General features: G+C 32.7%; 4 protein-coding genes and 1 non-coding gene across 6 annotated transcripts; 4 read left to right on the forward strand and 1 right to left on the reverse strand.

Annotated features, from left to right (window-relative positions):
* Window positions 1-611: 611 nt before the first annotated feature.
* Window positions 612-2,234, reverse strand: LOC116027066. Its single transcript, XM_031268492.1, has one exon. It carries the CDS (start codon window positions 2,232-2,234, stop codon window positions 612-614), a length of 1,623 nt encoding a protein of 540 aa, XP_031124352.1.
* A 122-nt stretch (window positions 2,235-2,356) lies between these two features.
* On the forward strand, window positions 2,357-2,460 carry LOC116028135. The gene has a single exon (XR_004100083.1). It is a non-coding gene; the product is annotated as a U6 spliceosomal RNA (small nuclear RNA).
* Window positions 2,461-10,310: 7,850 nt separating this feature from the next.
* Window positions 10,311-13,441, forward strand: LOC116026806. Of its 2 annotated transcripts, XM_031268205.1 has the most exons (4): window positions 10,320-10,424; window positions 10,722-10,808; window positions 12,260-12,504; window positions 13,047-13,441. In XM_031268205.1, exons 3-4 carry the CDS (start codon window positions 12,287-12,289, stop codon window positions 13,135-13,137), a joined length of 309 nt encoding a protein of 102 aa, XP_031124065.1. In that variant the 5' UTR covers window positions 10,320-10,424; window positions 10,722-10,808; window positions 12,260-12,286; the 3' UTR covers window positions 13,138-13,441. The 2 variants fall into 2 exon arrangements, with proteins under 2 accessions (XP_031124064.1, XP_031124065.1); XM_031268204.1 differs by lacking the exon at window positions 10,722-10,808 and having other exon boundaries at window positions 10,311-10,424.
* Window positions 13,442-16,363: 2,922 nt separating this feature from the next.
* Window positions 16,364-20,441, forward strand: LOC116027067 (DNA-directed RNA polymerase III subunit RPC8-like). Its single transcript, XM_031268493.1, has 7 exons — window positions 16,364-16,598; window positions 17,618-17,875; window positions 17,966-18,061; window positions 19,086-19,173; window positions 19,911-19,995; window positions 20,115-20,178; window positions 20,271-20,441. Exons 2-7 carry the CDS (start codon window positions 17,765-17,767, stop codon window positions 20,439-20,441), a joined length of 615 nt encoding a protein of 204 aa, XP_031124353.1. The 5' UTR covers window positions 16,364-16,598; window positions 17,618-17,764.
* Window positions 20,442-20,645: 204 nt separating this feature from the next.
* On the forward strand, window positions 20,646-22,526 carry LOC116027150 (DNA-directed RNA polymerase III subunit rpc8-like). The gene is made up of 5 exons (XM_031268587.1): window positions 20,646-20,880; window positions 21,618-21,702; window positions 21,822-21,885; window positions 21,978-22,067; window positions 22,259-22,526. The coding sequence occupies exons 1-5, from the start codon at window positions 20,778-20,780 to the stop codon at window positions 22,304-22,306; spliced, it is 390 nt and encodes a 129-aa protein (XP_031124447.1). The 5' UTR covers window positions 20,646-20,777; the 3' UTR covers window positions 22,307-22,526.
* Window positions 22,527-24,652: the final 2,126 nt, after the last annotated feature.

Below are 24,652 nucleotides of genomic sequence, written 5' to 3' on the forward strand. Positions count from 1 at the left end.
CGGCTGTGAGAGAAGTTCCGAGGTTCACTGACTTCCTCAGGGGAGATAACAGCGTTGAAGTCTCCTGCCACAAGCCAAGGGCCTCGTATCTGCAAATCGTGCATATCAAGGGAGTTCCAAAGGTTTTTCCTTAAAGCATGCGTAGGACTACCATAAACAATGGAGATAAAGCAAGTTGTGCAATCCAAGCCTTGAACATGTAAAAGAACAAATTGAGGGTGAGTAAGTAAAGGTTTGATATCAAGTGTGGAATTCCAAAAAACCCAAATACCGTCGCTAAAGCCCAAGGCTTCAACCCGAAGCCATTCATCAAAGCCCAGTCTATTACAGATCTCGTCAGCCTTGCTACCCGAGACTTTAGTTTCAAGCAACCCAAGTAAATCAGGCTTATAGGTTTTCTTGATTTCTTTTAACGCCCGGAGCACCTCCCTTGAGGCGGCTCCTTGGCAGTTCCAGGTAATGAAAATCATAAAATCAGTAAAAAAAAAGAAAGAAAAACAAGAAACCCAAAACAAAACAACAAACGGCAGGCCCAGAGGCAAGCAAGCAAAAACATAGACACAGGGTTAGGACACCCTGCCCTCCCCATCAGAGTCAAGCTCCTCCAAACACTAGTCAGAAGGGTGATTCGCTCTACTGGCAGAATGACAATTCATTCCCATATCATGAAAAGGAGGATCCTGATGATGGTTCGCTGCATCATGGGAGAGGAGGGAATCGGATTTTTCTCCAACACCTCCTGTTTCCACCACTGTTCTAGTAATATTTTTTCCTTTTTGTGTTCCCCTCACAACCACATGTTCCACCTCCGCTGCAGCTTGGTTTGATCCGTTCATTCCTCCACTTTTGCTGCTTTCTGCGCGTTCTCTTGGCTTGTCACTGGACGGTTGCCTGGGCTGGTTTTTGTCATTATCAATTTGTTTGGCAGAAATTTGAATCTGTGGTCTTTTCCCCTTGCCCTGTAACCCACGGCTAGGTTGAGCAGTATGATCCCTTGAGTTCAACTGAACCACTTCCCTTTGTTCACAATCTTCAGTCTGTTCATTGTCATTTTCCTCTAAGTCGTATAACACATTGAACCTCGAATTTTCTCCCACAGGTTTTTGGGGATGTTTCTTCTGAACTTCTTTATTTTTTGTATTATCCACATTTCCTTGGTGTTTCCTTCCTGTGTTAGTTCTTGGATTATAATTCCCAAATCTCCTCTGTTTGCGCTGGGCAAGCATCCAAGGGCCAAAGTCTTCCACCACTTCTGGCCGAATAATCTGTAATTTTCTGAAATTCCCTTCAATCTCGATGAACTCTTCTTTGTTTGCACCTTCCTCACCGGCTAATGGGTTTTGGTTGGGTTGCACATTATCCATCTCCACCGGATTATCTGCCTTGTTTCCGACTGGACACGCCTCTTTTTTATGTCCATACCTTCCGCACCCAAAACACACCAAATGTATGCCTTCATATTCGATTCTGCGAACTCGATTGTAAAGCTTGAATTTGGCTAGGAGTGGTTTGGTTATATCAACTTCTACACATATCCTAGCATACCTCCCCCTTGTTGCCATATCTGTTGAGATGTCGGCACGAATAGGCTTTCCGATCTTCTTCCCCACTTTTTCAAGGAATACAAAGTTGAAATACTCTATAGGTAGACACGGGAATCTCACCCACACTATGAGTTTTTCCGTTTTATCTGTAAGGGGATCAAAGTTGGGGTGCCATTCCTTCACCACAAGATAATGATCTAATATCATCCAAGGGCCTTCAAGTTTAGCAAATTCATAATCTTTTTTGGCAGTAAAACGAACAAGGAAGTAATCATTTTCAATGGCCACAAGGTCCATGGGCGCCGAAGGTTTCCACATATTTTGCAATTTACGCAGTAGATAGTTGTAGCCCACAGATCTCCCCCAAAGCTTTATAATGAGGGTTTGCTTCCAAGGAGCACGCAATATTCTTTTCTCAGCCCTCGTAAGTCGAATAGTCGGGCAATCTTTATCTTCCTCCTCGTCTTCAATTTCATCATCTTCTGAGTCAAAATCCCTATCCTCTGCCTCTACTCTTCCATGATCCACTCGTTCCCCGGTGAGAGTTTGCTTATACGAGGGTCTGTCTTTTTGTGGACTGCTGTCAAGAGAAGTGTCAACTAGGTCAACCATAGTCCCCCGCAGTCCATTCTCTTTCCCATCAACTGCCATGGAATCCGGCCTTAGCTCGATCGGCGTCTCCGGCACCATTTCCACTTCGTTCTGAACAGGGAAGGGATCCCCAATCTTCTTTTTTTTTTGACGCTGCGCTCCAAAAGATCGTCGTCTTCTCCCATCGGTGGTTCACGTTCTGGTAGCTTCTCCATCTCTCTCTATCCCAATTTTACATCCGATAAAATTGGAACGATACAGAGAAGATTAGCATGGCCCCTGCGCAAGGATGACACGCACAAATCGAGAAATATATAGTTCTATTTAATTATTCTTTTGGAGTAAATGTTGGAATTAGAAGGGATATTATGGAACAAGTCTATATATGAGATTGGATGGGATATTAAGGAGTAAGTGCATGTATATGATGGAAAATGATGACATATTGATAGAATTATAATGATGAAGTTAGCAGAAGTAGTAGAATGATGAAAATAGAAAAGATGAAGTTAGTATGATGATGAAGTGGTATTTTCGCACTATTTGATAGCAGTTTGGTAATTTGATCATATTTCAGTGTAGGAATGTCCGAATTAAGTGATTCTTGAACTTATGAAAAGGTAATTCATAGGGCTACAACTTTCATGATACTACTAAGACGTTTATGAAATGTATGATAGTCAAAAATTGCATTGAAGTCAGTGGCATCTTATTCTTTCTAGTGGTGTGTTATTAATTATATATCTAAAATTAAAAATAAATTATCATAATGAGTGGAACACAATTGAAGACAAGGAGATGCCTGAAGATAAGATGCTAATTAAGATATATTATAATTTAATATTTAAATTATTAGGAAATAATTACATTTATAACCAAAACTCCACCTATAAGTACCCTAGTTCTATAACATTCTCATCGTCCCAAACTACTCAAATCTTCTCTGTTATAGTAGTTATTCTCCTTTCAAGCAAGAAGAGAAACTATCTATAGTTTTCTCTTTACTACACAGAAAGAGAAATGTAGGAAAGAACGAAGGAAAAATCTATACGGTTTGGAAATCTTGACTTCAAGAATAAGATTATATTCACTCAAAATTATTTTACCCTATGATAAAAATATTCTCCTAAGTATTTATGTGCAAAAATATTTTCTTATATGGATTGTAAAATTTATGTCCATCTAAAATTATTTTACCCAAAATAAAGTTATTTTCCTAAGTGATCATGTACACAATATTGTTATGGATGGTATTATGTTTTGGTTTATATATTTACATAGTAACACAAAGTGATTAGGGTGGTACGGTGGTTAAGGTGTTGATTGCTTTGTGCAAGTTCCATGTTTAAAATCTTGGTATTGTTGAATTAATATGTTTGCTCTTTCCTATCCACACTTATAATAAGAGCCAATAATGTTAGATCCTTACAGGAACTAAAAAAATGTTGGTGTAATAGTATGCTATAACATATTGTACTTTGTGTTCTTCTTATTGTGCAACCTCCAATTAAATTCCTAATATATCCTAATCTTTTATAATTTTACCAAATTTTTCCGTTAAATATAACGGAATTTTAACATTAAATTCTTTAGTCAATTTATTTCTTTATTCCAGTTTTCAAACAAATTGTCAATATTCTATAATATAATTCTGTATAGATTCCTAACTTAAAATTAGAATATTGAAGTCTTAATAAGATTCTATAATACAATTTTGTATAGATTCCTAACTAAACCATTATTCTACCCAAAACAACAGTATATAAACCTCTCACCCTTTCACTGGTATTCACCCAAAACTAAACCTAACATATTCTGCAAAACACCATCTACTTGACATTCTATAGGCCGGTATGATTGTCAAAATATTATCATGCTAATTCTATTATTTGTATTTGTACTCATAATGATTACAATTTTTTTTTTAAATCAATGATGGTATACTCATTAATTAGTATAACTTCAATATCGTTATGTAAATATATCTATTGTATAATCTGTTAATCTATACTTGTATCCTTGTATGTAATGTTGTGGTTCTCATTATATTCCTCTATAATTTACAAATTTTAGTTACTCGTAACTCCCTAATTTATGTTTTTGAATTTATGTTGTGGTTTCTATTATATTATTTCATAACATCCTTTATGAACATATTTTCCATGACACAATGATATTAGTAATGACAAATACAGTAAAGTTAATTGATATTGACACACAAACTGTGGACTAGAGTTGTACAGTTCATGTCATTAAGAAAAACGAACCAAAAAACACTATTGGAACGTCTGAGAAAAAGTATATGCTCATCGTACTTGAGGATGAAACAGTAAGTAAATAGTAAAATTTTCTCCCTTTATTATTATTATTATTATTATTATTATTATTATTATTATTATTATTATTTTATTTTTATCATTATTAGTATTATTGTTATTATGAAGATGCTCTCATTCACCACCGACATCATTGTAAATGCTATATCTAAATGCAAGGAACTCGGGTTCAATCAATAGTGTTTGATAATGACATTTGACTGTATGATATCACTTTACAAACCAACAAATGGTACATCATCTCAAATGTCATTGTCAAACCTGTCTGGACGAACTATAAAGTACTTGATCACAAATATAATTACACATAGATTTTAAATGGTCGGACCGACGTCCAAACAAGTGACAATGATGACACACTATTTGCTCCCATGTAAGTGGTTTATTTGTTTATACTTATTTTAGTTGCAATTTAGCCATTTACAATTTCTATGTTTTATTAAAATATATAAGCATCGAGACTATTTCTTTGATTTTTATTAATCTAACATTTTTTTTTCTCTCATTATTATGTGATTACTTAACCAATTAAGGAACACTAATTTAAAAATACGCATTGGACATTGGTTTAATCGCGCAACGCGCGTGTGATAACTAGTATTATATATATTTATATGTGTGCATGGATTAGAATGGCTTAGTGGTTTGAGCTTGTGTTATTATATAGGAAATCCTTGGTTTAAATCTTGTTGGCAACATGCTTTTAATATTTTAGAAAGATTTATCTCTACTTATCAAATTATTTACGCTAAAGTGTCATATATTTTAGTAAGATTTATCTCTACTTATCAAATTATTTAGGCTAAAGTGTCATATATTTTAGTAAGATTTATCTCTACTTATCAAATTATTTAGGCTAAAGTGTCATCCCGCACCATGAATCATAAGCGATTCTTCATGTCGCACCCTAACCTTTCATACGTGTTGTTGCGATGCACAAAATTCTTCATTTTGCCTAGAATTTTTTGCAGGTTTCCAAGTTATTATGATGACATGGTGTAGGTTATTAGTTGATGTGGCTTATTAATTTTAATTAAAAATAAAACATACTAGAGATGGAGTCCAGGTAAGCATTTTTTAATTAAAAAAAAAACTAAAAAACAAAATAAGAATTGGGTCCTCAACAACAGCGCCATGAACGGCTTTCTACGAGCCGAACCACCCTCGACGGCGACTCCAACCAGCGACTCACTTTCGGCTTTCACGTGCAAGCTCCTCGCCGGCATGACTAACCTCCACCCCGGCCTCAACCTCAACATGGAATCGCAGCAAAAAGTTACGACAAATCTAATTCGCAGTCGATAAAGGATTGGTTTCAACAAGCTTTCAATTTCAACCGTCTATTAAATGGCATTCCAGCAGAGGAGAAGGGTAACTCAATCTTGCATAAAACATTAATTTGAATGCACACCAGAGGGAATAAAAATTTAAAATTGCATATACCCATAATTACTGACACCACCATCATTGTGTTATAATTCGTTGGAGTAAAAAAGATATTGTGAACTTATGAAGTAGAATGGGAATGTAATGGCGAACAATTTCCCAGCTGCGACTAACCCATAAGAAACCTGCAAAAAAGTTATAGGCGAAATTTTTTTTATGATTTGTGCATCGCAACAGTACTTATGAAAGCTTAGGGTGCGAATGAAAAATCGTTTATGGTTCATGGTGCGCGATGACGCTTTAGCCAATTATTCAATACTATTATGTTACCCATGCGATGCGGACTAAAGATTTAAAATATTATAATTATGTTATGTTATTAATGTTATTAAATTTCATATATAAAAAGAAATATGAGATTTATACATTTATTATGTTTTATTATTTAATAATTATGTTGATTTGCTACAGTAAAATTATGAACATAATTATTTGTAATTAAAATAAGAATTGATATTTAAGGTGGGTAATTACTACAAAAATAAGCTATATTATAATATAAGTTTAATACAAAGTATTTAAAATTACAAATTTTTTAGGACTTATAAACTGCATTAGTATTTTAAAATTACAATTTTCAAAGTCACCACAAATCAAAATTTTAAAACATTTGAAATTTTTAACTTTAGATGAACAATATATAATTGACCATGGACAAAAATTGATCGATTTCCTCAATAATAACCAAATAGGAGATAGTGTTTACCCTATACTTTTATTAATAGTCATGAAAAAGTAAATATATATGGAATTGCATGTATTATTTTTAACTATAATATATTAACACGGATAAAAATTATATGTTTTCAAATAAGCATATTCTTCCAAATTTATTAATTAATTTGAAAACATAATATGTCATGATATTAAAAAAAAAAAAAAAGGAATGCAAATACTATTATAAATAGTATAATATATTATGTTTAATAAATGTATAATATGTTATGTTTAATACAATCATAATTTAAAAAGAATGAAAGTATTATTATAAATATAATCATACAATTTAAAATTATAACTTAGTAACATAATGTGTTTACATATATAAAAATTAAAATTTTGTAAACTTTAAATGTATCTATTACATTATATCTCATAATCCAAAGAATATCTAAATGTAAATAAATTATTTACAATTATGCTATTATGTTATTACCTAATTAATATGTTTTTTCTACATTGTATTATGTTATTGCGTTAATACGTGAATATAGAAACAACTAGTTTTATACGTGCATTGTGCGAATGGGTTAATGCCCAATGTTTATATTTAAATAAATATTTGAAAGTATATCAATGCAAGATTATATAGGAAAAGTTTATACATGGGTAATTGAATGTCGAATTTTTTTTTATTTAAATATCTAACTCAAAGTATATGAATCCAAGATAATATATAAAATTTATTATAATTATTACTAAAATAAATGTTTGCAACCTTGTAAAATCGATAGTCTAAATAAATACTACTTTTAATTTGAATTTTTCTAAGTGTTCTTAATTCTCTTTTGAGTAACATTGTCATTGTCTTCATCTTTACTATTTGTTCTCTTCCTTTTTGTTGGTAGTGTGTTATTTGCAATTCGGTTATTGTTGGTAGAATAGATGACAACATCATGCAATGAGATTATGATATAGGAGCTATGGACTTTCCTTTAGGTGTTCTACTTGGGGTTCATTTGGTTTAACCATTATTGTTGAATGAGTTATTGTGGATAAAGAAATCCTTAGTTTAAGAAAAAAGATTAAATAAATTAATAAAAATTTGAAAATTTAAAATATTATGTATTCTAAAGATATTAAAATGTAGTTTCTCGCTTCAATTTGCTGGGTAATGGGTTATTTGAGTACTTTCATTGTCAACAAATCCCCCAAGTAACTAGTTAATATGATTGGTTTCAAACTATTCTTTTTTATTTTTCATGGTATTAAAGAAATACATGTGTACCATTTTTTTGTGTAACTACTAATTTATTTAATTGAATAAGAGTAAAATATTGTGGTTCCGCTTCAATTTTTTGGGTTATTATTTAATTACAAGATATTGTAAAAATTAGATAATGGACAACGTAATGAATATCAATTGATAAATTTGAATGTAAAGAATCTTTGCATGAGAGAAAATAAAGACAATATAACTAATGAAATTATTTCTCTTATTTAATTTAATTTTTTGATAATGAATAATTTTTTCAAATAAAGGTATTGTAGACACATAATTCTAAATTAAAGAAATACATATGTATCATTTTTTGTTGTAGCTACTAATTTATTTAATTTAATAAGAGTAAAATAGAGTGAGAAACTTAATTATGTCAAATTTGATTGAGATGAGGTTCGAACGTAAGACCTTTCTTTTAGAAATTAATGGATAAGTTAAAAGTTAACGGAGAAGTGAATATTTAACGGAAAACTTAACGGATAATCATAAAAGTAAGGTTAAATTAGGTAATCTTTATTAATAATATTAATCTGAATTATCTTAACCATATATTCGATTAAATAATTCATCTGAACCATCCATTTGATTAAATAATTTAACCGTCATTTTTTTTTACCCATTTTAGGCCTAACTCTTTTGGCTCTTATTAGTATAGTAGATAATATTAATCTGAATTATCTTAACCATCTATTCGATTAAATAATTCATCTGAACCATCCATTTGATTAAATAATTTAACCGCCATTTTTTCTACCCATTTTAGGCCTAACTCTCTTTGGCTCTTATTAGTATAGTAGATATTACCAATTAATAGATATTAGTTAATTTCTATTTTACATTTCCTTACCAAATAAACTTTATTAATTATTTGACCAATAAAATTTTTAATTAATTGACTACTAAAGTTTGTGCGGAAAAGGAAATAGGAGGATTTTACTTTTGTATATAGTATAGATTATTATTATTATTATTATTATTATTATTATTCCGTTTCATGGTAAATTTATTTTGTTTCCTGTTCCATTTTTTCCGGTAAGTTAATTTCGTTTTCTTTTCCATTTTTCCTGCTAATATTATTAGTATTAATCAGTGAATTATGGACCTTTTTTTTTATTTCCTTTTCTATTGTCTCCTCAATAATTTTTCCTTTTCTATTGTTTGGGTTGAAGTGTTTGGACGGGAATGCACGAAATGAGAATTTTGTTAGGATTTTTCTTTTTGTTGGTAACCTTATTATTATTAGTCTGTTTCCTGGTAAGTTAATTTCGTTTCCTTTTCTATTTTCTTGGTAAGTTAGTTCTGTTTTCTTTTTCCATTTTTAATTTTTACTACTAACATTATTAATATTAATCATTGAATTATGGATCATTTTTTATTTTCCATTTCTATTGTTTGCTAAATATTCCTTACTTTTTAAATTGTCTAGGCGGAAGTGTTTGGTCGTTTGGACGAGAATAAACGAAATGAGGATTATATTTTTAATAATAGTATAGATATAGATTAGTAGCCAACCATCACGTGTGTGTGTGTGTGTGTGTGTGTGTGTGTATATATATATATATACACACACTAGTAAATTACCCGTGCGATGCACATATAAATTTTTTTTAAAATTATTATGTCCCTGTTTGGTAAATGGCCATGTTTGATTAGGTTAGACGGTATAAATAGTTGATAAAATTAGTTGATTGTAGAAATGTGTTTGGTAAATTAGCTGTTAGTTGATAGCCGTTTGGTATAATTTCTTTTCTCAAAAAGCTAATTGAAAAAGTTACTTTTAGCAACTTTTTAAATTTTAGCATGTTTGAGCTACAAAAAGTTGATTAACCAAACACTTATATTGATATTTTAACTAAGTCAAATAGCTAGTAGTGGTCAAATAAGTTAAAATTGGCTGATAGGCTAACTATTTGCCAAACATGTAATATATATTTAAATAATAAAATTAAAGGTGAAATTTTAAATAATTATAATATTTAAAAGTGCACATTTATTTGATTATAAGATCAATGCAAAAATATCAATAATATATGACTCGTTTGATGCTTTCAAAAAAAATATGACTCGTTTGATTTCATTTATTTTAGAAAAATGGATATGTAATATGATTTATATAATTATATTATTATTAAAATAAATATGGAAAAATGGAAATAATTTTAAAAAGCATTAATATGATTATTTGATTATAAGATCAATGCAAAAGTCTCACATATTATATGCTTTTTTGTTCAATAGTTCAATTGTATAAAGCTTAAAGTTCTGTTGTCTATTTGATTTTTTTTATTTTGTTTAATAAAAAGGAATATCTCACTAATTTATCTAAACTACGTCGTTCTGTTGTCTATTTGATTTTTTTATTTTGTTTAATAAAAAGGAATATCTCACTAATTTATCTAAACTACGTCGTTTTAAAGAATATATATAGTCTCTTTTTCCCAAATTCCATGTCTTCGCCTTGGCAGAGGCTCCCAATCTCATCGTCGTTCTCCCCAACTCTTCTGGCAGTCGAAGCATCAATACTCCTTAAAGTGACCCTGATTTCTCCAAGCCTCCGGCTTCCATGTATGTACTGTACTACATATTTGAAGCTTTGTAATTTTGTTTTACTGTTTCCGTGGATGATATAGATTGCAATGCATCCTTAATAAAATAGTTGCACTATAATGGAACGAGGTTTTCCTGTTTCTGTATTTTGGAAATGGGGATGGGCAGAATTTTGGTTGTTTTCTTGATTTATTATTTTAATTGTGGACCTGCAGAATTAAGTCAAAACAGAAATTCTGTCCAATGTTTCCTGTAAAGTTTACTTTATGACTCTATATGTATTATTCTTCTAATTCATTCGATTTCCTTCTCTAGAAGATTGGACACAACTTTTGAGTGGTTGATTTTGTGAAGTATAAGAGCTGAAGGGTTTTGGTTGCTTTTGAATCTTTTTCTTTCCTGGTAAATGTTCATACTTCTCAATTGATTTCTCATGGATAAATTTTGGATTAAGTTATACCGTGAAATACATGTGATTATTTAGGCTAATAGTGTGTGATTTTTGCTATATGAATTGAGTGTAAGGATAATAGACATGTAAGTTCTAGAGACTCGATCTAGTTTATTGTAAGTAATGGATTGAAAAGATTTAAGTATAGGGCTTCCAAGAAATTTATGAAGTAGAATGTAGAAGGTTTTTAACATTTTAAAGCTCTATAAATACATAGAAATTTGATTTGAACAAGGGAATTGAGTGCTTGGTTATTTTAGCTTAAATGAATGTCCAAACTCTATGTATTTATAGTAAAAGCAAGAGGGAATTTGATTGGTTGCTACAATGATTCTTTGAACCAATAAATGAGGTGATTGGAGGATGCAACAGCTAATTTTTGAACAACAGAACACACAATGGAACCATTGAGTTCTGCAAGCTTAAACTCTAAATGGTATTCATGAATTTGTTACTTGAAATCATGGTTTAAGTGTTTAACTAGAATGGATCATTTAAGACCAATATGCATGTGCTGAAATCTTTGATGAAACTCTCAATGAAACCATTAGGTTTTCTAGTATTAGAACTGTCAATGGAAGACAAATGTTTCTATGCAAAATTTTATTACCTGAGTGCATTATGGAACCTTTAATGGAATTGTATGTTATGATGAGTAAAAAAATGTTCCACTACGAATCAAAACTGAAAATTGGTAATATGGAATATATTAATGTTAAAGCACTGTGTACACTGATTTTTGAACTGATTTGATTTGGAATGCTGACAATGTGATGTTATAATTTGAATGAGGCTGGAGTTCTATGAGTTGGTTGAAGAACGAAGACTATTTGTATTGTATTTGGATATATATTGGCGTTTTGTATTTTGTTCTTATATTTGGATGAAGACTTTAGAATAAAGACTTTGAAGTTTGTATTTGGCATTTTTGTTGCCCTTGAGAATTTTATGAAGATTTATGCATATTAAGGTAAGAACTTAGGATTTGGTTAATTGTTATTGACTTATTGTAGGATTAGAATTGGCTTTTTTTTTTTTTTACTTTAATATTAAGAATTGTATATGTTTGACTGTGACATTGACTGGGAACTGGGATAGGGAAAGAATTCTTTTCCCCTGGGGGAGATGGGGAATATATCCCCATCCCTGCCCTATTTCCATTCCTAAGCCCAGTCCTCAGCTTCAAGTAAATACCCTCCCCTTTTCTTTTCTTGAAGAACTTCTCTCTTCTCTGTTGCATGCATTTCTGTAGATATAGAAGATATATAAATAAAGAACATTTGCAATGAGCTGAGTAACTTACAATACACTATGTAATTGAATGTGTGGTTTTTTTAGCAGTATAACTTTCTGGATAGTGCATTAACCCTACCTTGTAACTGTTCGACCATTTGTCTAATAGAAGCCTTGAGCTGAGGCAGAAGAAGAAATGAGTGCTGGGAGACTGAAGAACTTGCTGGCATCGGTAGCCATTGAAGGGGTGGCTGAGGCGAGGGCAAGGATATTTGGCCACGTGCTTAACCCTACAGGTGAGAGATCTGCTCATAAAATTCTACGCAAGAAGCTGATTGGAGACAAGGTTTCGCAGTGGTATCCACATGACATCAGAAAGGATGATCCACTTGTCATGGCACGAGAAGAACAAGAGTATTGCCTTCCCCTCATCTTCTCTTTCTATGTGTGTGTGATATATATACTATATAGTTATCTGCATATAATTGCTTAAAATTGTCTCCCTAACATATTATGAAAGGATCGCATCCACTCAATTATTTTTGCAGCATTTTGTGCAAGGAGATGCACTTGGTCTGAATTGTACTGACCTAAGACTTTATTGAAACCTCTGCTATGATTGGAGGACAAGTGATTTAAAAAAACAAAAACAAAAAAAAAAAAAAAATATATATATATATATATAGACTCTCAAAGTTGAGCTTTGGAGTTTAATTCCAAATTGCACTCCCTTTTAGTTCATTAATCTCTATTTCCAGCTTTGTTTCACAAAACTCAGGCCGAATACTGCATTTCATAGGTAGAAGTTGGTAATTATCACCATTGATGCTGAAGTCTCCAGCATTAATTAGAAAAGTGTGAACAGTTAATCCATTTGATAATGTTTGTACCATTGGAAATGTAATGTGTTTTTGTCTGTAAAATAGTGAGTTTCTGATAGGTTTATGGTTTAACAGGCGGTTGAGCAAGCTTGAAATGTTGAAGCGTCGCGGAAAGGGACCACCTAAGAAGGGGCAAGGAAAGCAGGCCAAAAAGCGGAACAAGTAGACATCATTTCCAATTTGATTAGCTTGGGAATCATCTAACGAGTTTACTTTCAGGGAAAACAAGATCACTGCCAGTCAAGCATTAGTGAGTTTTACTTGATAGCTAGCTTTCCTCTCTGATATGTTCTGGCATTGCTTGCTTTGTGAACCTTATAAAACGTAGACTGAGAAACATGGAAATGGATTTTGTCATTAATTGTTCATGTCATCTCATGCAGCCATTTAAGACAATGTGTTTATTACTTTTTTGGTAATGGATGGAAACAATACAATATAATACAATAGTACTATTTATTACTGATGCCTATCCAATTGAAGTACAAAGTGCTTCTGCCTTCTGGTAGAACTACAACTATTGGATCCATGTTGTATATTCAAGAGTAAAAGTCAGCAGGGTAGAGATTTAGGATTATGTTAGGAATATTTGTAATAAGATTTTAATGAGCCAAAATGTACTTTGGTTGAAAAATTAGAATTCCCAAAATTTCATTTTATGTATTAGTGTCGAGGAGTGGTTTAGAAATCAAGCTACTCTATTTTGGAGAAGCAGGAGAAGTTGGAGACGAGATTGCATGCTGAAGATTTATGAAGAAGTAGCCGAGATTTAAAACAGTAGAGCTTGCATGAAGATTTCTTGAAGATCATGTATTAGTGGAAGAAAAGGAGTATATTATTGAAGATCAAATCCAAAGTCTGAGGTTTGAATCCCATTTAATGAGGTTGAAAATGGCGTGAAAAGTAGATGTCAAAGAAGGGATGAGTTTTAAAATCATGCTTTCTATACACAATTATGATATTTAAATAACTTTGCTATAATACAGCGTACATAAAATCATTTTATATACTACGTATGTTGATAGGTTTATGAGAAAGTTAATAAATATTTCAGTACAGAAATGATACTAACAACAAAGAAAATGAAGAATTTGGTGTATAGTATGATGGCATAGACGAGAAAGATTTTGTTAAGATGTTGTTACAATCATTGAATTAAGTACTATGTATTAGTAGAATTAAGGAAATAAAATCAGGTATGCATTGAACTTTACCTCTACTTATAGCTCTGTGTTTCCTCTTGCCTGTAAATTATACAGAAACTTTTTTAATACCTAATGTTATTAACCTCCTACTGATGCTCACCCCTAGAGTATGAGAAAAGAAATTCCATGTCTTAATTTTATCAATTATTTGATACCTAAAAATTGAAGTTCAAATTTTACTTCTCTACTGATTTTATTTTGAATCTCGATATAATAGAAGACTAAGAATAATATCTTAATAACATTAACAACCTTGTGAGAACAGAATAAAGCAAAAAAGAACAAATTCCTCACTATGACCTGCACATACATATCCATAATTGTCCTCACTATGTATTCTTAAGGTAGCCAAAAAATTATCATTATTTGCATCCATTTCCTTCTTCCTCAAGCAGACTATGGTAACTGATCCTCTTGATGACTATTTGTACTACATTATCAATTTTTGGCTTGATCTACAATATGTTTTAACACTGTTAATGCATTCCTAGTAATATGACCATAGATGACCTGCTTAACTGTGCAAAATATGTACTCCATGTTGTCATGTTTTTTTTTTTTTTTCTTTTTCCTTTTTGGAAAATATATGCAATGCTTTAGTTTTATTATATGAGCACATTATCATTTACTCAAACTCAAGAGTCAAATGGAATACAACACTTTATATGAGCACATTATACTTCCCCTCCCCCAAAACAAATGAGAAAAATAAATATTTACCTAATTCACTGAATAAATGTAAAAAAAAAAAAATTGGAGGAATTGCATACTATAAAATGTTTACAATTATTTCAATTCTTCGTAAAACAAAGGGTTGTAATGATATGAACGGAAATAATGTTACTACTTCTTGTTTCCAGATTTTTTTTTTTCTCCTTGTGCTTCAATGTTTTTCTCACCTAATGCTTTAATGTAAATCTGAAGATTACACCACAGGACATGAATATTTATAGGCTATTAACTAAGCTGTATTGGTATTTGAAATGGCATCTATTGGAATTCGAAAAGACATGTATTCAGTGGGCGGGAATTGTAGCCAAAACTTGTGTCCTTATTCTATCATCTCAACAAAGTTGCCAATTTACTGCAGATTGAAGATGTAAAATCATTTCTTTTTTACCATGCTTTTCTTAGAACTTGCAATGTACATGGAACGTGGCTCAAGATTCCAAATTATATACATATATTATATATTATTATTATATATGTGTACGTACATAAATTGATAAATATATATATCAATATGCAAAATCCAAAGTCATTGGGAAGCCAAATCAGTTGCAGGCATGCTTATTCTACCAATGTGAACACAATAAATGCTTCCATACATTTGCTAATCTATCAAAACGTCAACGTATTGAATGGGCGGGATTTGGAGCAAAAAATTTTGGCCAAAAACATCAGGCTTTTTTATATATAGGATAGGATTGAACTTTTTTGCAGCAAAATGACATCTCCTAGTGGACCTAGTGTGAACTTTAGTGGTAGTGCTACAGGTAATAATGCCGAATTTGATTTAGACTCCGAAATGCCTAGTTCTCAACAACCTACATCTCATTCTATCCAAGAAATTGAACAACCTAATTCTGAAGAACTTAAGCCTAAAAGAGCTAAAACCACTACTTTTAATTAGAGCTGTCAAAATGGTTCCAACCCGTTCAGTTGGGCCCGTTTACCCGTGCTTTTGGATGGGTTGGGTCATGAAAATCCCAACCCGGCCCGTTTAGCCAGTATTTGATACGGGCTAAATGGGCTAAACCCGGATAACCCACGGGTTACCCGGCCCGTGTATATATATATATATATATATATATATATATATATATATATATATATATATATATATATAAATAGAATAAGGATCAAATAGGCCACTGAACTACACATGAAATTGCAATTAGGCCATTGAATTCAAAAACAATACAATTGGTCCCTGAACTACATAAATCCATGCAAATTAACCCAAAATGACTTGTTTGACTTGATCTTCCGGTTACCAACTTTAAAAATAATATTTTAAAATAATTTTAAATAAAATACTTAATTAAAATTAAATTTATTTTTGAGTTTGATAGCCTAATTGCAATTTCGTATGTAGTTCGATGGTCTATTCCTTATTCCAAAAAAAAATAAAAAAAATTAAAGCTCTTATACATATTGCAGTTGGCAGCAAAATCAAAACTCCTATATCCCTAATTCCCTTCACTCCTGGCGACCTCGCTGCGATTTTTGTTCCTGCGATTCTGCGAAGCTGCCGACCAACGAGTCTCACCGCGACGGCGACGGCGACCACTCCACCAGCCCTGCTCCGCGACGGCCAACGGCGACGGAGACGAGGCCCAGCTCTGCTCCTCGACTGCGAGTCCGCGACCAGCCCTGCTCCACCAGTCCGCCACCGTGACTGCCGACTAGTCCGACTACGGTACTGCTCCAGTCGCCTACTCCACTGTGTTGTCTGTGTTCTGGACTTCTTGTAGTAATTTATATTTTCTTTAATTTTTATGATTAATTGATTATTGTTAAATGTTAATGAATATGATTTGGGCATTTGGTTGTGATTTGTGAATTGTGAATATTGTTGTGATTAATAATTAAATAAGTGAATATGGTTTGGTTGTTAGACTTGTTGAGTTGTTGTTGAGTGTTGATTATGTTGTGATTAACAATGAAATAAATCCTTGAAGGTCCCCAGTTCTATCCTGGGTATCAACATCTGCATTTATGTTTTTCCTTCCTTCAAAAAGTGAAAAAACAATGAAATAAATCCTTAAAAACATATAAAATTTGTTTTTTTTTGTTTTTTTTGTTTTTGTTTTTGTTTTTTTGTTTTGTTTTTTAAATTTTTTTAAAAAAATACGGGTTAACGGGCTGGCCCGTTTAGCCCGTAACCTACGGGTTGGGACGTTGGGTTGGGAAAATCCCAACCCGTATGAAAAATGGGCCGTCCCGTCCTGGCGCGTTTTATCAACCCGTGACGGGCCAGCCCGTATGGGCCGGGCTGGCCCGTATTGACAGCTCTACTTTTAATGTTTGGAAGTCATTTACTAAAGTTGGAATAATTGATGGTAAAGAAAATGCTAGGTGTAATGGTTGTGGGAAGGAATATGTTGTTGGTGGCATTAAGTATGGAACATCTTCTTTGTTACGTCATATTCCTAAAAGGCTAGGTCCAATTTTCCTTGTGTTGGTCTACCTCTGCGGCTGTACCCCTTCCCCCAGAATGCATCATAACACTTTGTCATGAATTTAGTGAGATTATGTTATAGTCCATTCCTTTAGGACAATTTGTTGCCATTGTTTGGGGTATTGTAAATTGTTGTGTACATATTTATCAATTAAATTGTAGATATTCATTAATCAATTAAAGTTGTAATACATCGTATATTTATTGTTTCTAGAACAATAACAAAAGGACTTTTATTATGTATTGAAATATACTAGGGAACAACAGGAGTTACTTCCAATAAAATCTCTTTCCACTTTGCACTCTGAGTTCTCATAGCCAACAAGGCAACAACTGCCACTTTCTCCTAGTCTCCGGCATTGTTTGCAAAGGTTGAACTTCTCTCTGATCAAAGTGAATAAGTAATGTTCTACCTGAGTGAAATTGAGCATACTTTGAGATTACCCCCGCATCTCCTCAATCTTGCACTTAATGAAGCTATCAAGGGAGAGCTCGAGGGTCTCTTTGTAGACAAGGTTTCCATTTCTTCTACTTTTGTCCGGGTTATTGCACAATTCATGATTCTATTTTCTTCTTATTTATTGAGAATTATGATATTGATGCAGGTTATTGCACAGTTAGGGCTTTGTATATCTGTATATGATATTCGTTCCATTGATGGTGGTTTTATTTTCCCAGGAGATGGCGCCTCTACATATACGGTATTATGTGTTGATGAGCGATGATTGAATTTTATTTTTCTCTATCTTTTTTTTTTTGGATAATAGTTTTCTAGATTAATTGAAGTACTAATTTATTTGATTATGTGATATCAATTTGGTTTTATGCATTAGGTATTTTTTCCTAGGAATTATTATTACATTAATACATTCTAGAAGATGTTGAGAAATAGTAGGAATATACTTTTAGCATGATGATAAGTGATGTTAATAGATCATCAATCTGCAGCTCATCCTCTGTCCTCACCATATAGCTTTATTTATTTATTTATTTCTTTATTTTTAATCTGTGAGCACATTATTTTAGCTTCTAAGTATAAGTGATGCTCCATATTGTTTGATCATTTGCTTGAGTAGTTAGAACTCAGCCTTACTAAATATCGGCATGTATAGGTACATAGAAATAAAACTTCTTAAAAGGAAAATAAGAAATGAGAAGAAATATGGAGTGGAGTTGTATATAGATTTTACAATTATGCTTTCAACAACATATTGATATAATTTCTTAGTTAACAATTGTAAGTGAAGCTTTGAATCTGAAATTTCCATGTGAAGTATAAAATAGTGTGCACTACTCTTCAGTCATGTTTGAGAGCACAGGATGAGCATGCCATGTTAGGTAGCATTAGATTAGAAAGGAGTAGATATGAGACATGTTTGATAGCTAAACCCTATACTTTTGATTGCATCTTGTATAGAATTCCATATAGTTTTTTTTTTTTTTTTTTTTTTTTTTTTTTTTTTTTNTTTTTTTTTTTTTTTTTTTTTTTTTTTTTTTTTAGTACTATCGACTCTGTTACAATGTAGTATCTGTTCATAGCTACTTTTCTCAATCAAATGAAGCACAAAGAGCCAATATCGCCTCCACTGAGGCTCGAACCCACCCCCTCCCATTTGGGGGTGCAACCGGGTGCCACTAGACCACAAAGTCTTTGGCGAATTCCATATAGTTGAATCACTTATATCCATATTTAATAAATCCTAAATAAACATGGTTTTGTTGCAGGTGAAATTCAGATTGATAATCTTTCGCCCGTTTAGGGGAGAGGTCATAGCAGCAAGGCTAAAAGAATCCAATGCACAGGGTTTACGCTGTATGGGTTACAAACACATTAACAATATGATTCCATTCTTATTGCATGTGGATATATGCATGTTGTTGAGTCATATCTGTATGGAGACAATATGTGATAAGTTGAACACAGGCTTATAGTGAAGTGAAAAGTAATAGGAAGTTAATCATTAACCTTTGCATACATAGAATAGGCAGTTGACTAATGATAGACACTGCAGGTTAATGTTGTCTTCCAAATTACATTAAAGCATGCCAAATAACCAATAAATGCCAACTAGGGTGAAGGTTGGAGGTGCATTGTGTAAGTGCAGTTTCCTTATTATTCTGAAAATCAGTCTCTAGATTAGCATATTGTGGAATAAGTAGTTTGATGGCTATTTATTTTCTGTGTTGGTCTAAGTTCTTTTTGACTAATTTGGAACAACCTGTATATGAAGGTGCTTGTGCTTGGCTGATATGTTGTCTTCCATAGAGTCAGTAACAATTTCCTTGGTGTAATACATAGTAGTTTCTATAAGTTGATTAGTGACACATTCCTTCTAAAGCACAAGTACAAAATGTTTGCTACTTTATTTACAGATCGACTCACTGATCCTATTTGATAATGTTTTTCTCTTTCAAGGAAATTTGTTTTAAAAACATATGCAAAATTTAGTGTCTTAACCTATGCTTTCTACCTTGCTATTTAGAGATATGTTTTGAGCTTGGCAATTACTTGTAAGGGAGCTCTGTAATCTATACAATTGTGTTTTGTAGTATCACTTGGATTTTTTGATGACATCTATGTACCAGCTGTTTTGATGCCGAATCCTTCACATTCTGAGCCTGATCCTGAAAGCAGGTACATATTTATCCTTTGAAACTATCTTGTAGGGTGAGCTTTGGAGTGCAAAAATCTGATCAAATAATAAAATATTCTTTTGTTGATAATAAACTATATTTCCCATTTTACCATTTTAGGAACCAGGTGAGGTGGATATGGGAGTATGAAGGAGAAAAATATCCTATAGATGGTACAGATGAGGTTGTGATACAGTCAGTCTAATTTGATGCCTTCTTTACCTCCCTCATTTATTATGGAATTTACATGAATAAAATTGATTCTTATTGCCACAGGTTAGATTCCGAGTTCTCGAAATTAGCTATCCATCATTACCTTTAAATCAAGATAAAGATGCAAAGCCATTTGCTCCTATGTTGATCACGGTATATCAACTACCAACAAATGTTTGTTCTTTAGTGTTTGTCAAACTCAGTCCATTTGCTCTTAGTGTTTGTCAAACTTGATTTTTTTACGAGTCTAAATTTGAAAAAGAAAAAAATGCAACCTATATAGTCTAGGAATAATGCTTTCCTCGTTGAATGTATTAATTTTAGTNTTTTTTTTTTTTTTTTTTTTTTTTTTTTTTTTTAGTACTATCGACTCTGTTACAATGTAGTATCTGTTCATAGCTACTTTTCTCAATCAAATGAAGCACAAAGAGCCAATATCGCCTCCACTGAGGCTCGAACCCACCCCCTCCCATTTGGGGGTGCAACCGGGTGCCACTAGACCACAAAGTCTTTGGCGAATTCCATATAGTTGAATCACTTATATCCATATTTAATAAATCCTAAATAAACATGGTTTTGTTGCAGGTGAAATTCAGATTGATAATCTTTCGCCCGTTTAGGGGAGAGGTCATAGCAGCAAGGCTAAAAGAATCCAATGCACAGGGTTTACGCTGTATGGGTTACAAACACATTAACAATATGATTCCATTCTTATTGCATGTGGATATATGCATGTTGTTGAGTCATATCTGTATGGAGACAATATGTGATAAGTTGAACACAGGCTTATAGTGAAGTGAAAAGTAATAGGAAGTTAATCATTAACCTTTGCATACATAGAATAGGCAGTTGACTAATGATAGACACTGCAGGTTAATGTTGTCTTCCAAATTACATTAAAGCATGCCAAATAACCAATAAATGCCAACTAGGGTGAAGGTTGGAGGTGCATTGTGTAAGTGCAGTTTCCTTATTATTCTGAAAATCAGTCTCTAGATTAGCATATTGTGGAATAAGTAGTTTGATGGCTATTTATTTTCTGTGTTGGTCTAAGTTCTTTTTGACTAATTTGGAACAACCTGTATATGAAGGTGCTTGTGCTTGGCTGATATGTTGTCTTCCATAGAGTCAGTAACAATTTCCTTGGTGTAATACATAGTAGTTTCTATAAGTTGATTAGTGACACATTCCTTCTAAAGCACAAGTACAAAATGTTTGCTACTTTATTTACAGATCGACTCACTGATCCTATTTGATAATGTTTTTCTCTTTCAAGGAAATTTGTTTTAAAAACATATGCAAAATTTAGTGTCTTAACCTATGCTTTCTACCTTGCTATTTAGAGATATGTTTTGAGCTTGGCAATTACTTGTAAGGGAGCTCTGTAATCTATACAATTGTGTTTTGTAGTATCACTTGGATTTTTTGATGACATCTATGTACCAGCTGTTTTGATGCCGAATCCTTCACATTCTGAGCCTGATCCTGAAAGCAGGTACATATTTATCCTTTGAAACTATCTTGTAGGGTGAGCTTTGGAGTGCAAAAATCTGATCAAATAATAAAATATTCTTTTGTTGATAATAAACTATATTTCCCATTTTACCATTTTAGGAACCAGGTGAGGTGGATATGGGAGTATGAAGGAGAAAAATATCCTATAGATGGTACAGATGAGGTTGTGATACAGTCAGTCTAATTTGATGCCTTCTTTACCTCCCTCATTTATTATGGAATTTACATGAATAAAATTGATTCTTATTGCCACAGGTTAGATTCCGAGTTCTCGAAATTAGCTATCCATCATTACCTTTAAATCAAGATAAAGATGCAAAGCCATTTGCTCCTATGTTGATCACGGTATATCAACTACCAACAAATGTTTGTTCTTTAGTGTTTGTCAAACTCAGTCCATTTGCTCTTAGTGTTTGTCAAACTTGATTTTTTTACGAGTCTAAATTTGAAAAAGAAAAAAATGCAACCTATATAGTCTAGGAATAATGCTTTCCTCGTTGAATGTATTAATTTTAGTGTTTATTTGAAACTGGCAGGGATCACTTGATGCGGATGGTTTGGGTCCCGTTTCATGGTGGGTGTGAAGTAACGGACACAGGAAAGGTGTTTTGAGAGGATTGATGATCTCGGAACTTTCCCTTTAAGTTTATCATCGTTTTGGAGGACTATAGCAATTGTAAACATTGTAGTTTAACGAATCAATTTGTGGTGAATTTATGCAATACAACCTCGTGTACTTATCCAAGTACAGTGGCATATGGAAGGTGTTTGAATTAGAATGCACATGTATTTTATGTTTAATTATAATGCTCGTACTAGTACTAATAATAAATAAATAAATATACACACAGAGGTTACTATTGCATACAAGGTGAGACGTAGTTGATGATGCATACCTGATATTTGTACTCTAATAGGGGCCTCGCATTAAATTTCACCAGATTTATTCTTGATTCAAGTGTTCAGTAGTTGTGGTTATACAGTAATCAACAACAGCTGATTAGCTTTTGGTTTTACTAGATATAGTTCAGGTTGACTTTTGGGTGTCTCTGGGCCTCCCTGTACCTAGGAATATTATTCTGCAAAAACTTTGCTCAAATATAATAGGGTATGATAGGTGCCTAGGTGTTGCTTAATTGAATTTCATGTGGTATAAAATCTTTTCTACTTTTGCTTTTCATTTGTCTGTTTCATTCATTTACCTTAAATTAACAAAATGTATAGTTTGGCATTTATATTGACATACATAATGACCTATTATATTCTCCAATTTGTTTCTCTCTCCCTCAAAATAAATTTATGGCCACATCTTCCTTGTCATTAATATCCTTGGCATGCAAGTTGCTTGAGTTATACTCTGCATTCCCCGTTGTTTCCCTCCAATAGGCCACATCTTCCTTGTCCGTGTGGAATTCCACTCGATAGTTTCGGAGTGGGGGAATGCTCATCTCATTATGTGTGTGGAGGTCAAGGATCAATGCCGTATCATCTACAGAGTATGTGTATTTCTTGCCAAAAAGCACAAATGATATCGATGGACTCAAGTTGTTGGGTTCCTTTTTTATTTTCAACGAAGCTAGAAACTCATATATAACCGGCCTATAGGTTAGTCCTCTCCGATCAAACACCTTGCCCCATTGTTGATGCCTTAGCAACCGGTCCACCATATAGTCACAACCAAACTCTCGTAGGACATTGGGATCAAAATACTTTCCACCTATCAACCTCTTGGACTTGTATATGTCTACAAGTGTCAATTGTTCCCTATTTAACCCACGAAGCACTCGTGTTCCTCTAGCATTATTGAATGTATAAATATACCCAGATATGTATATATTGAATGTTAAATTGTGAACATTCAATATGTAAATAGACATGAGTTTACTTTGCAAGGTAGACCCAAGTCCATAGTATAAATATACCCGGGGATTTTCCCCCTTCATTTTCATGCTCCAAATAATTATTAATTGTCTTAATAGCCAATCCATGTTAGCTGTCAAACAAACAATAATAATACGATGTTGTTTTCCTTACGTTGACACAAATCATGGTCAAAGAAGCGTTGATAAACAAAGCACGGCTTATTGATTTGTTTTTATTTACTTTACGTGGGATGTTGCAATCATACATGCAATATAATTATTCACTTTTCTTTCTTTTTCCTTAGAACCAATCGATTGTGTACTACACCAATTAGGAAGAGGAAAGGAATTTGAAGTTCAAACTGGAAAACAAATTACATGAAGCCAAAACGTGCATTATCCGGCCACCATATTCATACCGCCACTGCACTATCTTTTATTTTTGTTGGCGTGCAATAAGTAAATCTTAAATGACAACGTAACGCAATTCAAAAAGATTGTCTTACGAAGTCGGCTGTGTAAGTGGTTGTCCATTTTCACCGCCTCATATCAATTTATTCATAAATATAAGAAAAGTATTTTTGAATAGGGTGAGTCTCTTATGAGATCGTCTAACAAATAATTTTTCATGAGGCCTGTCGGGTTTTAATAGACATGTAATACAATACTTATTATGTAAAATGTAATGTGAATCATAGATGTATTGATTGTTACTGTACTTATGAATGAAGCGTGATACTTTTTATGAAAAATGTAATACTTTAAAATCAAAATTTAAAATTATATTTGCTATGACTATGAATAACTAATACCAAGGAGAACCTTGGGAATGACTATTCCTATGACAAAGGGAATAGCCTATTTCGAGGAATTATATTCCTTGTAGTAAAAATCAAACAAATAAACATAATAGATCTATTCTACGGAATGCATTCTATTCTCAATGTATTCCACGAACCAAACGTCACGTAAATTATAATAATGATATAACTATTTTTCCCTCAATTATAAGATATGTGCATCCACTCCCCCCACCCCCCCCCCCCCCCCCCAAATGAGAGAGAGAGA

Source organism: Ipomoea triloba, chromosome 8 (genome assembly GCF_003576645.1).
Source record: "Ipomoea triloba cultivar NCNSP0323 chromosome 8, ASM357664v1".
NCBI classification, from domain to species: domain Eukaryota; kingdom Viridiplantae; phylum Streptophyta; class Magnoliopsida; order Solanales; family Convolvulaceae; genus Ipomoea; species Ipomoea triloba.